The sequence below is a fragment of the Engraulis encrasicolus genome, chromosome 21 (assembly GCF_034702125.1).
Source record: "Engraulis encrasicolus isolate BLACKSEA-1 chromosome 21, IST_EnEncr_1.0, whole genome shotgun sequence".
In the NCBI taxonomy this organism is placed as follows: domain Eukaryota; kingdom Metazoa; phylum Chordata; class Actinopteri; order Clupeiformes; family Engraulidae; genus Engraulis; species Engraulis encrasicolus.
Window position 1 is genome coordinate 12,410,763 of NC_085877.1, and position 15,358 is coordinate 12,426,120.

Sequence of the window (15,358 nt, forward strand, 5' to 3'; positions counted from 1 at the left end):
TACACATTAATACGCTCAAGCACCAAAAATTATGTTTTTTGAAAAACGACTGCTGAAGTGGAGAGCACGTTGGCTGCGCTAATAGCAGAACATTCTGAAATCGATATACAGACATAAAAACATGCACGTAGACTGTTTTAACTATGGATACGCATCTTTATATTAACCCGGCTCAGTGTGGACATGGCTTCAGTCACATGAAGCAAATCATGACAGTACTTAAGAGACTAATTAAGTCTAATAGACAGAGCACTGCTGCTAGCTGGGAGCACTGCAGTCGGTGGTACGCTCATGTATGTATACAATACATACTGTACGTATGCAGACTCAGAGTAAAGACTTGACATAATGAATTTGTGGTTATGGCAAAAGCTAACATTACACAGTTACTCTTCTGTAGTGCAAAGAAAATCTATCTAAATAAGGCATAGTACTTGTACTGCAAAGAGACACAAGCGTAATAATTTTGACAATGAATCAATGTGAAGCATCTCTCAAGTTTTCCTACAAGCAGGCGAATTGGCACAATAGCAAGTTTAGCTGTTTGAAATTTAAATATAGTGTTTCATGTTACTGAAGGCTCCATGCTTAAGTGTCTGAGTGCCAAATATTTGAATATCATTTGCATTTTGGTAGACCAGCATCATCTTATAAATCCATCTGACATTTATGTCTGTGGAGGAGCGAAGGTGAGTGTGAAGTTATGAATGAATAAATAAGAATGATACCCTTTAAAACTGTCTTAAGGTGTTTACCCATTGGTACTGCCATAACTTTTTTTCAGTCTGTGAAATAGCTGCAGTGTGTGTGTACAAAAATGTGAAATGCAATACGTAGCTTGGTTACTTTACAAGTGCCAAAAATACAAAACTTGTTGTTGCCAAAAAGGACTTTGCACATAAATTATTCCTACTAATTGTAGTGTCTAAATGTCCCAAAGGTTGTGAGCTACACACTAAGCGCTAACTGTAATATGATGAGGAGGACGTTTTAAGGTGGACACATTTTATAGGGGAGGACACATCTCATAATAATAACTGCAGTGCCATGTACGTTTTTTTGGAACTCTCTTTTATTTTCATTCATCATGTGCAGGACATACATATGTTCAAACTATTTCCCTCTTCTGATCAAGATTTGTTCCCAAGATAACAATTTTCTTTTGTTGTTTTGGTACTTTGCATTGGTTTTTCATTTGCTGGTAAGGAAGGATAAACATCTTTCTATATGTGACTTGAATGGAAAATTAGAATAAGAAGTGCGCACACAATTGTGTGCTCATGGAGGGCAGTGAGAGAAAGGGACATGCATACATCGATCGGATCACACTCACTGCGCAAGATGGAAGAGAGCAAGTACATCCACAGCTGTAAGTGCCCTCAAGGAGTTCTCAGTCTCTTCAAGAGACTCTTATTGGTTGTTGGCCTTTCCCATAGTGGACTTCCAAAGAAGTTCCCAACATTAGAGTGATTCACAACATAGAAACACCCATGGCATCACCCCAGAAATTCAAACCTGTATTTTCAGACCCTAATTCGGTATGTGAGAAAATAATGGTATAAAAAGTAACGGTACCTAACATGAAAATAAAATGGAGATGGATGCCATGTACTTGGAATTGTTGTGGCGCACTGCACAAACACACCCTTACTAGCTGTTGCTCATGGCAACCCAGTCTGAGTTATATCATAATAATATTATTCCAAGAAAAGTGATATAACGGCAACTTTTACCTTAGTAAGCTTCTAGTTGGTAATGATCAGAAATGTTATGAATGATGAAAAATAACCATTCTTTTAGTTTATTGCCTGGATTTTCCACATTTAGCTTTAACAGTCATCCATGACTCTGCAAGGTTTGAGGAGCTACTGATGTATTTATAAGTGAAGAACCCTTAATATAGGGAAGGGCAACTGTGGCCTGAGGGTTAGTGGGGAGTTGATCTTGGAATCGGAACGTTGGAGGTTTGAATCCTGTACCAGTCGGAGGGCTGTGGGTGGTCCCCTACACCGTCGTCATCCATGACTGCCCTTTTGGCCCTTGAGAAAGGCATGCAATCCCACATTGCTCCAGGGACTGTAATCAATACCCTGCTCCTAAATATTTCGTCAGATGCTTTGGATAAAAGCTTTTTTTATGTAATGTACAAGCGCTAAAAACTAAAGTAGGTGGTCCTCCAACTGTTCAAACTATTTTCCCTCTTCTGATCAAGATTCGTTCCCAAGACAACAATTTTCTTTTGTTGTTTTGGTACTTTGCATTGGTTTTTCATTTGCTGGTAGGGAAGGATAAACATCTTTTTCTATATGTGATTTGAATGGAAAATTAGAATAAGAAGTGCACACAATTGTGTGCTCATGGAGGGGGGCAATGAGAGAGAGGGAGAGAGAGAGAGGGAAAGAGAGATGCATTATCACCCGAGGAAAAAGAAGAGGTGAAGATTTCAAAGGGCTTTCGTGTGTTGACATCCGAGCATCAACAGCCTGAGAGATCATCATCCTGCCACAGTTCGTCCAAAGCGCACATTAAACCAAGCTCAGAAAGTGTCCCCACCGCACTTCACTGAAACTACGTACCGAAGGGGTGTCATCACATCAACAGAGAGTCAGAGGTCCCAGAAGACAAGAGGCACGATGACAGGGAAGAAAAGCAGAGGGCAAGCATGTGTGGTTACGTTTCCAGCTGAGAAGAGAATAACAACCCATGATGCGACCAAAACTAGTGAGGTCTACATCTTGAACAGGTCATGATGTTTAATACCTAGCTGCTATAGTGCACATGTTTTACTGTGCCCCAGATACTTAGGTGGTTAAGCAGTTAGGCTGCTTGGATGCTTTGTAGACACAGTTACCACATGAAAGGGGCGCAAGAATTTCTTAGTTTCCAAATGACTACGTTTCTTGTCAGATTTTTGCAGGAGTTAGCCGAGATGATCTGTGGTGATGATGTGTCTCCTCTGTTTCATTTGGAGAATGGTGCTTCTCGTCATAGCCCCCCACAGTGGCCAATGTAGCACACTTGTGCAATATGTAATATACGAGATGCATAGATTGGGGTTATACGTTTTGAAAAACCCATTGGCAGCAATGGCAAGCCGGCGAAGCACTGCCAAAACTGTGTGCAAATACATCCATAAATTCATAACTCACTGGGAGCAGAAGACCTCCGACGGGGCAGTCGCAGTATTAGACTAGGCTACCTTAGAGCTCTGACCTCAGTATAATTGAAGCTGTGTGGGATCGCTTGGACGGGGAAAGGAACAGAAAACAGAGCGGGAGGGAGGGAGGAAAGGAAAGAGGGAGAGAAGAAGGGATGGAGAGGAGGGAGGGAGCATTGGTTATGGCACATCCTGCGAGAGGCATGGAAGAATTTACCACACGACTGCTTTGAAAGAATTACACAGCACCCATACCAACAGGAACAGCTTTTTGCGTCCGCGAGCGCGAGGCCACACAAACCGCTGGCTTGTTTTAAAAAGATGTTTTTCGTTGTAAATGTATTAATCTTTATTTGTGCTCGTTTTAGCGTTGAGTAATGTTTTATGCACAAACAAACGCTATGCTTTGATAAATCAAAGGAAAACACTGTGTCCTGTGGGTGGTCCGAAACATTTAGTTGAGCAGGGAAAACACGTTGAGTAATCTGTTTCTAAACAAAATTTGATTTCCCATAACTGAGCCCTCAGCGGTCGTCATGACACATTAACAATCGTATGACCTCATAGAGTCGGCGACAATGCAAAGGTCATGACCTTGGCTTTGAGATTGGACATTCGTTACCCTCTCCGAGCAGCGACTCCATCTCAACTGGACTTTTTGCTTCTCTGAAGGACATGGAATGATATGTCTGCAAGGCTTTTTTTGGTCCAGAATGTCTTCATCACTTTTAGTGTCTGGCGGCGATGTGAAGATTTTACATAGTTGTATAGATATGGACATGCTGTTAGTTGTGGACACTCAAGGGCAGTAAATCTGTGATCACACGACTACTGTTAGTGTAGTGTAAGTCCATTTGTAGGACACTTGTCCTTTTGCATGGACCACACACACACGCAGACACTGTCAAGTCGCAGGTTTGTGACCGGAGAGACATTCATCTCATCTGACAATCTGTGTTCTTTTGTGTGTATGGAGCCTCTGTGTTTGGCAGTGTTTCCTCTCATCTCTTCCCATCTGTTGGCCACCCCTTGACCAGACGCCTCCTCTTCTCTTCGTCTTCGTACTCTTTCGTACGCTTCACTGGTACACTTGTGGCCCTGGATGGATGCATCACATTTCTTCATTTATTCATCCTTTGTTCCATACTTGTTTTTCCGCTTCTTTGTACTTGATTTATTATCTCATCATCTTTCTTTCTCGAAGCAATAAGGCAAAATGGAATATTCCTTGATGTCTTGATGCTTTGAACAATTTTCAGGACAGAGGAGAGAATAAAAATGCTTAAATTATTCATAAATAAGCCACATTTTCATCAAGGCTTCTTCAGGGCCATTTTGCAATTTCTTGGGGAATGTTTAGGACTGGGTTCATCTTTGCATCTTTTGTTTTAGAATTCTTAAAACGTGATGCAGTTCATTAGAAGCTCATATTTTAGTGTAGATTCATGCGTAGCACATTTGCACAACACATACTGTACACAGAATCTTCACTACACCACTTGAGCAACTCATAATTTAGAGTCAATTCATGTATACAATTTATTTGCTGTACAAAAAAACTGTACATGGTCATGGTGATGATTTAATACATTTGAAAGCCTGTGATGTCATTTTCCATGTGATTGTCATAGTTTTCTTCTTGAGGTCTTGACATTAGTGCTTATGGGAAAGCATGTTCACTCACCAAGCGCTTTGCTGGTCTTCAAGAACTGATAAGTTAAACCTCATAACTTAAACTCATGACTTAAAGTGCTGCATGGATGCTCATTTGTCATTCCCCTCACTCTTCCTCGGTTTGCTCTTCTTCATGTGGGATTGTCTTAGTACTTTTGGGAAAGCATGTTCACTCACCAAGTGCTTTTCTAGAACTCATCATAAAAGTAACCTGTATGCGTGCACATTCAACATTCCATGTCATTCCTCCATTCTTCCTCAACTCCTGTCAACTCTTTTCTCTTCCTCTTCCTCCTCTTCTTACTCCTTTACTTCCTGTGCGAGGGCTCAAAATAAACACCCACCAACCGGCCAAATGCTGAGGAAAATTCAGTTTGGCTGGTAGAAAAAAAAACCTTACTAGCCACTTTGACTGGTAGTGAGTGGATGAGTGGATAGTAAGACTAACATCTACTAGACAAATTTGGCTAGTGATGGAAAAAGTTTAGCATGTGTATAGCCCTGCCTGTGCGTGATTATTTCTACCACTCCGTGTCATCTCACGCTCGTGTCTGTCCTCGCCACAGCTGTTTACATCCCTCATCTCCTCCTCCATCACGGCCTTGTTGTTGTCTTGAACCTCATCCATGTTTTCTATCCATCCTTTCAGCTCCTTATTATGTTGTCCCCTGTAAGGGTGGCCTTTTTCGTCTCCTCTCTCTCTCTCTCTCTCTCTCTCTCTCTCTCTCTCTCTCTCTCTCTCTCTCTCTCTCTCTCTCTCTCTCATTCCGCCACCCCAATCGTTTCCATTTGGTTGCCGCTTTTTAGCACGCAAGATGCAATGGGGCACTTAGACTGGCAGTTGTTGTGTCATAGAGCGTTTATGCGCACGGCGGGCTAATGAGAGAGGATTTTTACATCTGGACGTAAATCCTTGCGCTTCTTGTAAATGTCTGCCTGAACGTTCGCAACCATCTGTTTCTCTTCCTCTCATCTCACCCCCACTTTTTTCAAAGGCTTTTAGGAGTTGATTATAGTACAGTTGTACCTATAGCCGAATTGCTGTCAATTATATTTGAATTGCCAGACTTGGAAGCCGAGCGCTGTGTCTTTTGATTGACACAGTCGAGAGTAAAATTTCCCCCGTCACAGTAAGAGCTGTTGCCCACCCCTCCTGACTGACTGTGTGCTCTTGACTTGTAGCCTTCAGGCGGTGTTCTCTCTTTCACTCTGTGGGCCTATGTGTGCGTGTGTGTGTGTGTGTGTGTGTGTGTGTGTGTGTGTGTGTGTGTGTGTGTGTGTGTGTGTGTGTGCGTGCGTGCGTGCGTGCGTGCGTGCGTGCGTGCGTGCGTGCGTGCGTGCGTGCGTGCGTGCGTGCGTGCGTGCGTGCGTGCGTGCGTGCGTGCGTGCGTGTCTCTCTTTCTCTCTCTCTTTCTGTGCGTGAGTGTGTGTGTGTGTGTGTGTGTGTGCGTGCGTGTGTGTGTGTCTCTCTTTCTCTCTCTCTTTCTGTTTGTGTGTGTGTGTGCGTGCATGCGCGTGTCCGTCCATCCGTGCGTGTGTGTCCTGAATCTATCCCTGTACCTGCCTGCATGTTTTGCAGAATCACACTTTGCAATCGCAAGCCGCCTGTAGGCTTTATCTACAACGTTTGTCTGTTCACGTAGCAACCATTACGTCAATATTGACTATGGCCTCATTGCTTTGAATCTCCGTCTTCCTCTCTCCCTTTACCTCTCTCTCTCTCTCTCTCCATTTCTTTCTGTTTGTTTATTCCTTTCTTTCTTTCTTTCTTTCTTTCTTTCTTTCTTTCTTTCTTTCTTTCTTTCTTTCTTTCTTTCTTTCTTTCTTTCTTTCTTTCTTTCTTTCTTTCTTTCTTTCTTTCTGTCTACCTCTTCTTTTTTCTCTTGCCCTCTTTCTTTTTCTTCATTCTACAAATGACCATGTCCACTCTCTAGCATGCCAATTCTTCTCGCTGATAACCAATAACTCAGCACAATATAGAGTTTCATTTCATGGAAATCTTTTCCTTGCTCTGTATGTTGGCTGAATAAGCAGACATCTGCTCTGAGTTGATGCATTATTTGATATTAGAGTGTGTATATTAGATTAGACACTGCTGTGACCTACCCTCGTTTGTTTTTTTAAAGTTCAGTAGTTGGAACAGTGTAATAATATAACCTCCCTGGCCATACTGCAAGGCATGTACTGTACCATACACTGTGTTATATACACATGCCTTGCTGTATATTGCATTAGTTTACACTTAGCTGACACTTTTATCCAAAGCAACTTACAGTTATTTACAGGGTGTTGGTTACAGTCCCTAGAGCAGTGTGGGGTTAGATGTCTTGTACCTCAGCCGGAAGGGAAGTTGGTATTCGAACCCACCACCCTTTGATCTAAACTCCATCTCTGTAACCGGTAGGCCATGGCTACCCCCGTGCATGTGTTGTGTTTAGTTGCATGCCGATATTTTGGATGGTCCTTCAGAAACTTCTTTGCCTTTTTGGAAGTTCTGCATGTGGTGTAGGTCTGTTGACCTTGTCTCTGAATCTGAAGAACTCATTCATTACAATACAATAGTTAATGCAGGGACCGCACAAGTTGCAAGTGAAGTGCATTTCTGGAGCTCCTTCAGTGAGTGATCCTTCCTCACTATACAGTAGATACACCGTCCTGCACAGAATAGCAATTTGCCTGCTTGCTGTAGCTGTTCTCCAAAAGAGCGAGGAGCCACGCACGGCGGTGATCAGAGAAAAGAGTGAAGCAGGCACGCACAGCGAAGGAAAGGAAGGGATGGCTACCGAGGCACAGGCAAGCGCTCGTTTCAACAAGAGAAACGGCATGCCTCTGGAAGCGTAATTGGAAACGGTCAAATCCCAGGCCAGATTCACGTCCACAACCAAACAGCGCTCCAGCACCAGCGAAGCAGGCAAGCGACTGAGCGAGTGAACGGAATCGCTTCAATGTGTTGAGGAAAAAAGGACCTCGGCGTACCCCTTTTAAAAAAGTTCTTCTTGAGAGCTTGCACACCTCGGCAGTGTGGCTTGGCATCCTGAGATGTGCTGGGTCACGTTGAAACAACAAGGCGAAAACCACCGTCTGACTTTCTGGTTCTTGGAAGTCGAAAAGGTTGAACGTCTGCAATTCTCACGCTGATAAAATGCTGGCTAGGCTTATATCTCATCACATTTTGGCGAGAAAAAGACTTCACCACAGTAGATTTCATGGCCAGTGTACAGTGGTGTTTGCCTGGTTAACACCAGACCTAATCACAAGTGAGATTAGGTCTGGGGAGTTACCTATTGTAAATTCCGTATGGGGCCGGAATACTTGGCTATTATGACACACTGCCCTGCTCTCTGATTGGGCAGAGAAACTGTTAAGGTCGGAATGCTTGGCCATTATGACACAGGTACCATGATCTTGGACGTTATGAGTCATCCTCGCCATACTGTCTTTCAGATCGAAACGATTGTGTAGAACTAAAGGCAGTATGGGAGTTCCCAGGCTACAGTGGTGTGCTTGGGGAGCACTGAATTTCGATTGTCTCATCTTAAGCAGTGAAATTGTATTGGAAGTACTGTATGCAGGGGAGCCATTGGGGGTGGAGGGGGGCAAAGGAGTCAGTTGTCCCGGGTCAAGGGAGACGAGAGAGAGAGGAGACCCAAAATTGGGTCTCCATATTGGGGGGGGGGGGGAAGGATGAGGAGCAGTTAAAGGTGAATTCCTGTTGCAAACTGTTGAGCGGTTGCACCAAAAGTGTCAGATCCACCATGATTAAAGGGCAGAAGTAGCAGAGATGGGGCAGAAATAGGTCCCCATTACATCGTATGTATTGAGTGTTTTTTTGGGAGGGGGGGGGGGGCTTTCAGGTGACGTTGTGTCCAGCCTGGCCAAGACTGTCAGCGGCCCTGTGTCCTAGCCAGGTGTTCTGCAGGCTTCTTCCAATGCTGTGCATCGGCAGAGAGGTATAAAACAGACACAGTTCTGACAGCAAAGGCATCTTACTGTACTTATTTATTTGAACCTCATGGCGGCCATGTTGGGTTTTCTTTCCCTCTCCTGACTTCTAGCCAATCCAGTTCACACCCTGTTGATTTGCAGTGTGGTGCCTGGGCCCCTCGGTTCTCCAAAAACACTAATCACGCAGGGGTTTTCTTAAGAAATCGCATCTCCCCTGGAACTTCAGCTGTGGGAACACGCAGTTGCGTGTGTATTGCCTGCATTGCCTCCTTGTGTGTGAAAAAGAGACTCCTGAGTGTGTGTGTGTGTGTGTGTGTGTGAGAGAGAGAGAAAGTCTTGTGTGTTCCCTTGCGTGTCTGAGAGACTCTGAAAGCGTGTGTGTAAGTACAGGGAAGCTGTCGGGGTTGACAAAGGGGTCTGTTGTCCCAGTCCCATAGAGAGGGGGCCCAGAATCGGTCACTCATTACATGCATTGGGTGGGCATTTCAGATGACTATCCTGCGCCCGGCAAAATCTTAAAGCTGACTTGTTTTAGCATATGCGTGCCTTACATGCATGCACACGATACACTGAGTGCTGAAAGTCTGCAGCCCTGCCTGGATGTCCTAGGCTAGGGATAGAAATGCTGCGAGGCAGGGCCCCGCTTGGCTGCCTGGCTGCCTGGGTCCCTGGCCTGGGCCGTCTGGTTAACAGTAGCCGTTCTGTGCAGTGGAAAAATCAGGACACATTGGCAACAGTGTTGAGTTACTGGGGCTAATAGCTGCCCAGGGACAGGCAAGCGCTAACCTAATGTATCCATGCCCCAAGTGTTGCGAATTTTTGGACGAGTCAGAAGTTGGGGGGGGACGACTGGGGCTGGGGCTGGAGCTGGGTGGAGGGGAGCTTTTTCTGAAGGTTTCAGTGTAAGAAAAAAAAGAGGAGAGAGGGAGAGAGAGAGAGGGTGAGTGAAAAAAGGAGAGAGAAAAACATCAGGCTTCCCACCAACAGCGTTCACCTTGAAAGAAGGTCTTTATTCGTAGCCTGTCACACGGAATGGGGCTCGCTCCCCTTTTCGCACTCACTCTCTCTCTCTCTCTCTCTCTCTCTCTCTCTCTCTCTCACACACACACACACACACACACACACACACACACACACACACAACACACACAACACACACACACACACACACACACACACACACACACACACACACACACACACTCGCTCGCTCGCTTGCTTTCTCCATCTCTGTTTGTCTATGTCTCTTTCCCCTCTCCTGCCTCGCTCCCTTTTTGCTCATCGTTCTCTCTCTTTCTTCCTTTGTTTCGGTCTGTTTCTCTTTCTTGCACTTAATCTCTCTCTCCATTTCTCTCTCTCCATCTCTCTCTCTCCCTCCCTCCCTTTCTCTCTCCTCCCTCTCTGATTAACTCTCTCTATTTTGTGGGCATTCTTTACTTCTCTCTAAGCCACCTCAAGTGTGAATGAGAAAGAGCCCTGACCTGATTTTTTTTTTCTTTTCCCGTTTTCGCCCAGCCTGCCTGACAGTCTCACATACCCCCATCACACAATGCACCCAACAGGAGGCCACCACCATATAACCAGTGGGTGGCACCACCCTCTCTAGGGCCCCGGGAGAGGTCAAACCAGTCCAAGCACAAACTCAGGCAGAAGAAGGAAGGAAGGAAAGAAAGCAAGAGGGAGGGAGGGAGAGAGAGAAGAGAAGAAGAGGAGGAAAAAGAGGGAAAGAAGAAATAAATTACAAACCAGCCGTGTTTGCCCTCAAATTGTAGTCTTGCTTCATGCAAGCAAATAAGTGCAGCTCTGAGTTTGAGGTTCTGGATCTGTGTGTGTGTGTGTGTGTGTGTGTGTGTGTGTGTGTGTGTGTGTGTGCATGCCTGTGTGTGTGTGTGTGTGTGTGCGTGCGTGCGTGCGTGCGTGCGTGCGTGCGTGCGTGCGTGCGTGCGTGTGTGTGTGTTTTTCCCCCTTCTCTGCGTTGCTGTGCCACCCACTCGCCATCTGTTTTGAACATGGAGACCCAGAGCAAAGATTCAAACGTTCATATTGTTTGTCAGTTGATTAGTATCACGTTTTGTTGATTCGTTCTACATGTGTTTAAATTCAGTTGCGCCGCATAAAGATGTGATTGAAATCACAAAAACGAGAGCCAAAATGTTTAATGACAGGCAAAAAGTTTAAAGGCAAATTTAGCTTGATCTAATGTCCAATTGCTTGGCTTGTCGTTTTTAATTAATGCCCAGTGTCTTGAAGTTGCATATGATGACATTTTTTTACCAAATCCTGCTTTGGATGACTTCTCTCATTGTGTGTGTGTTTGTCTGCTGTAGGCCATCAAATAATATCTTACTGAAGTTGATGCAAAGTTGAATCCTCAGGCTCAGGCACATTCACACCAAGACGATGAAAAAAACTGTTCTTAATTTGGGAATGGCACATTTAAGATCACTTTCAGACTGAAGAAAAGTCAAACACCGTCTGCCAGTTTCTTCACAATTGGTATCGCATTGCGTTTTATGTTGCGCTTGATTGTTTCAATCGTGACAAAGTTGGCAGTAAACAGACTCCAGTGTGTACACCCCCTAATGGCTGAGGAGTTCTACTGCTTGTGGGATTGGAAGGGTTTGGAAGTTGATTCGTCAACTAGAGCAACAAGTCTAAGTAGATGGAAGAAATGTGTTTTTCTTGCACCTTCACTCTAGCCCGACCTTGCCATCTGTAAAGCTCCAGTCAATTCACAATTCATGAGCAGATTACTGTAAATATCACAACCAAACGTTAATGATTGGGTGAAACCTGGCGCAAATTTGAAACTTAAAGCAATACCATTTCTGGAAATAAGCTCATTTTACTCATATCCTTCAGTTAAATAATTTCTTCTCTTTGCCAGATGATGCCCCTTCTAGTTACAAGCTAGCAATCGTCATTGAATCTTATGGGTCCAGCTTATGGGTCCAACTGGTATAGGAGAAGTATAGGAGAAAGGTAAAGCGGTCCCCGTTGTCCCCGGAGAAGCCAAATGGTGGTGACAAAGGGGTCAGTTGTCCCGGAGAGGGGGGCTCAGAATTGGGACATCCTTACAGTTTATGTATAGAGTTGGGGCAGCCTTTCATATGACTTTGTCTGTCACTGTGTCCCTAAAGCACAGTAAGGCACTTTGTATCAGGGCATCTGCGAAGTGACATGTAATGCAGCCATGCTGTTTGTGATCGAGACACTCATGGCGGCCACTCATCAGCTCCATATGTGTCTCTCTGCGTGTGTGTGTGTGTGTGTACATATCCATGTGTCCCTGTGTGTGCATGCGCTTGTGTGTGTGTGCACGCCTGTGTGCGTCTGTGCATGCATTTGTGTGTCTGTCTGACTCTGTTTTCGTGTGTGTGTGTGTGTTTGTGTGTACATCTGTGTCTGTGTGTGCATCTGTGTCTGTGTGTGTGTGTATACACGCGTGCACACATGACTGTGTCTGTGCGTGCATGTGTGTGTCTCTGTTTTTATGTGTGTGTGTGTTGCAGGCGTCGGCTGCTGATGCTCTACAGGCCCATCCCTTCATCGGCCAGCTGCTGGGACGCCTCTGCGATGTCCCGTGTATTACGGCAGACGGTGAGTTTTTACGACGGCTCTGTTTGAAAGGTGTGCATGCATGCGTGTATGTGTGCATGTGCATTAGTGTGGATGTGCGCTCGTTTGCGCGCGCGTGTGTGTGTGGACATGTGCATGGACATGTGCATGTGTGTGTGTTCTCCATTTGCCAGATGGGATGAATGGTTTTTCTGCAGGGACTAGATGCTGCCGGGGCAGCTGCTGTTAAGCATGGGATGTTTTGGGGCTGTTAAGACGGTGCTAGGCCCCTATAAAAGCCCCTGAGCAGGTCTGGTCACAGGCCTGATGAGCCTGCAGCCACTGATTGTTTGCCTCTTTGTGCAACCCCTCTCTTCCTCTCTCCCCGTCTCTTCCTTTCTCCCCATCTCCCCCCCCCTCCTAAATACACCTATTTTACAGCTCTTTGTGTGCCTCTCTCTTCCTCTCTTCCCCCCCTCTTTAATATACATATTTTATGCCTCTTGCTGTGCCCCTCGTTTCATCTTTCCCCCCTCCCTCACTCCCTTCCTCTGAAATATGCATATTTTTATTTGCCCACACCTGTTCAATAAACAGCACAGTACGAGTAACTCATCTGTTCAATCATTTATATTATATGGGCAAGTTGGTTACTGGGATTTCTGCCAACATATTTCTTGGGAATCGGGACTCCGTTTTGTTCAATAGCACCGAATTGGATCATGAATGTTTTAGTTGCTTAAAGGGACACTGTGTGAGATTTTTAGTTGTTTATTTCCAGAATTCATGCTGCCCATTCACTAATGTTACCTTTTTCATGAATACTTACCACCACCATCAAATTCTAAGTATTCATTATGACTGGAAAAATTGCACTTTTCATACATGAAAAGGGGGATCTTCTCCATGGTCCGCCATTTTGAATTTCCAAAAATAGCCATTTTTAGCTGCAAAAAGGACTGTACATGGACCAGACTAGAAAATATTTGTTAATTACTTAGTAAACGTTCATGTAAAGATCAAGGCAGCCCACTTTCAATGAGCAGCATAGTTGCAGTACCTTTTTTAACCATTTCCTGCACAGTGTACCTTTAACATGGTCTTTATTGTTTTTGTTTATTTATTCAAATGTGTTCGTGCTTTTTAGTCAGTATTTGTTTTTTACAGCAACACTTTCTACTTTTCATCTTCAGTCACCCTTCAGGTTGGAAGTAGAATAGTCTCATAACAGTAGAGACATGGTCCACACCTGAAAACTTATTGCACATTACATTACTTTACAGTAGTTGACATTACATCACACTTAGGTGACGCTATTATCCAAAGTGGCTTACAGTTACTTTGCAGGGTATTGGTTACAGTCCCTGTGGGGTGTTAGGTGCCCTGCTCAATGGCACTTAAGCTATTGATGGAGGTATAGGGAGAGGTAAGGGTGGGATTCGAACCTGTAATCCTCTGATCTTATGACCACGTCTTAAACCATTAAGCCACGGCTGCCCGCAAAACACCAGACCATGGTGGACAGCATAGCACATTCATAAGTAAGTGCCTTTTTCCCTGTTGATATACCGCTGTCACTACTTTGTAAAGATTGTGACGATGATGATGTGCAAGTTTCACAATAAGGAATATTTGGCGTTCAGTTCAAAGATATGAGAAAGTGAATGAGTGGAAAGTGAGAAGTAAAGCAACAACTATCGTGACTCTGTCTTTAAAGAGGAGGTTGGGGATGAGGATTCTTTACAAGGCTATATTATTAGGTTCATCCCAACACTTAGCCTTAAGGCCAAATTATATTATATTATTGATAACTTTTTGTGAACAGTGTAAATGTTTCATTTTCTATTCACCTTTTCTATTATATTGTGTTGATTTTCTTGTTCTTCCTGGTTTGTGTGTCTGCAGAGGCCAGCAGCTCTCTCCTGGTGCAGTGCCTCAAGAGTCTGTTCAGCCCCGCACCACAGAGCGCCCTCGAGAGGAGAGCCAACGACTGGATACGGGTGAGGATTAGCCTGGGAAATCCCATGCTGTTTAAACAAGCGCACCGATAGGAAAGACAGCATGGATGCTCGTCCCAAAGTGCTAGCCTGAAGTAGGGAGCCAATCCAAGACCGGGGAGCGGTGGAAAGATAATAAATCGTAGTACTCGACAAGTGGAAGCTAGCAGTTTGTTTGAATACATATATACATAATTGGCTATGGGTGGCTATGTATACAGTACACCAAATGATACATTCATAACGGCCATTGGCAGTCGTGAAACGACACCTCAGAAATTCAATAGGCAGTCTCCAGACCACTTCTCACTTGTGATAATATGGTCTGGTGTGAACCACGCAAGGTGAGGTTGGTGGGGGTGTCAATTGGAGCCTTCAAATCGGACGATGCGATTCAACATCAAATTCCAAAGCCAACTATTTTATAATTTTTGATACTTATGATACTTCAGATGTCTCCACGAAGCGATCGGATCCGATTCAGTTCAATGTTTCATATGTTTTGTCACACATCACTGTGCACTTTACACACGCACACGCGTGCCCGTACACACACACATACACACACACATACACACACACGTACATACACACACACACACACACACACACACACACACACACACACACACAAACTCACACACACACACACATACGCATACGCACAAACACACACACACACGTACGCACAAACACACACGTACACACACACACACTCCAGGACCCAGGCTGTTGAATGTCATGGAAAGAGATGTGGGGTGGCCTTCACCAGGAGAGAGAGAGAGAGAGAGAGAGAGAGAGAGAGAGAGAGAGAGAGAGAGAGAGAGAGAGAGAGAGAGAGAGAAAGAGAGAGAGAGAGAGAGAGAGAGAGAGAGAGAGAGAGAGAGAGAGAGAGAGAGATGGGGCGCCTACACAGCACTTCATCGACACTGCTGCTGTGCTGGGTGGAAAACACTTCAGATGGTTTGGTGTCGTGTGGTGTTTGTTAGTACAGCGGGCTGTTGTCTGAACGTTGCACTTATGGCAG

At 44.7% G+C, this 15,358-nt stretch overlaps 1 protein-coding gene across 1 annotated transcript in view; it reads left to right on the forward strand.

Annotated features, from left to right (window-relative positions):
* Nucleotides 1–15,358, forward strand: part of fancc (FA complementation group C) — a 72,656-nt gene that overhangs the window by 5,434 nt on the left and 51,864 nt on the right. The window contains exons 3-4 of the mRNA XM_063186208.1: nt 12,289–12,376; nt 14,240–14,334. Coding sequence (XP_063042278.1) covers nt 12,289–12,376; nt 14,240–14,334 — 183 coding nt within the window. The remainder of the gene's footprint in view (nt 1–12,288; nt 12,377–14,239; nt 14,335–15,358) is intronic.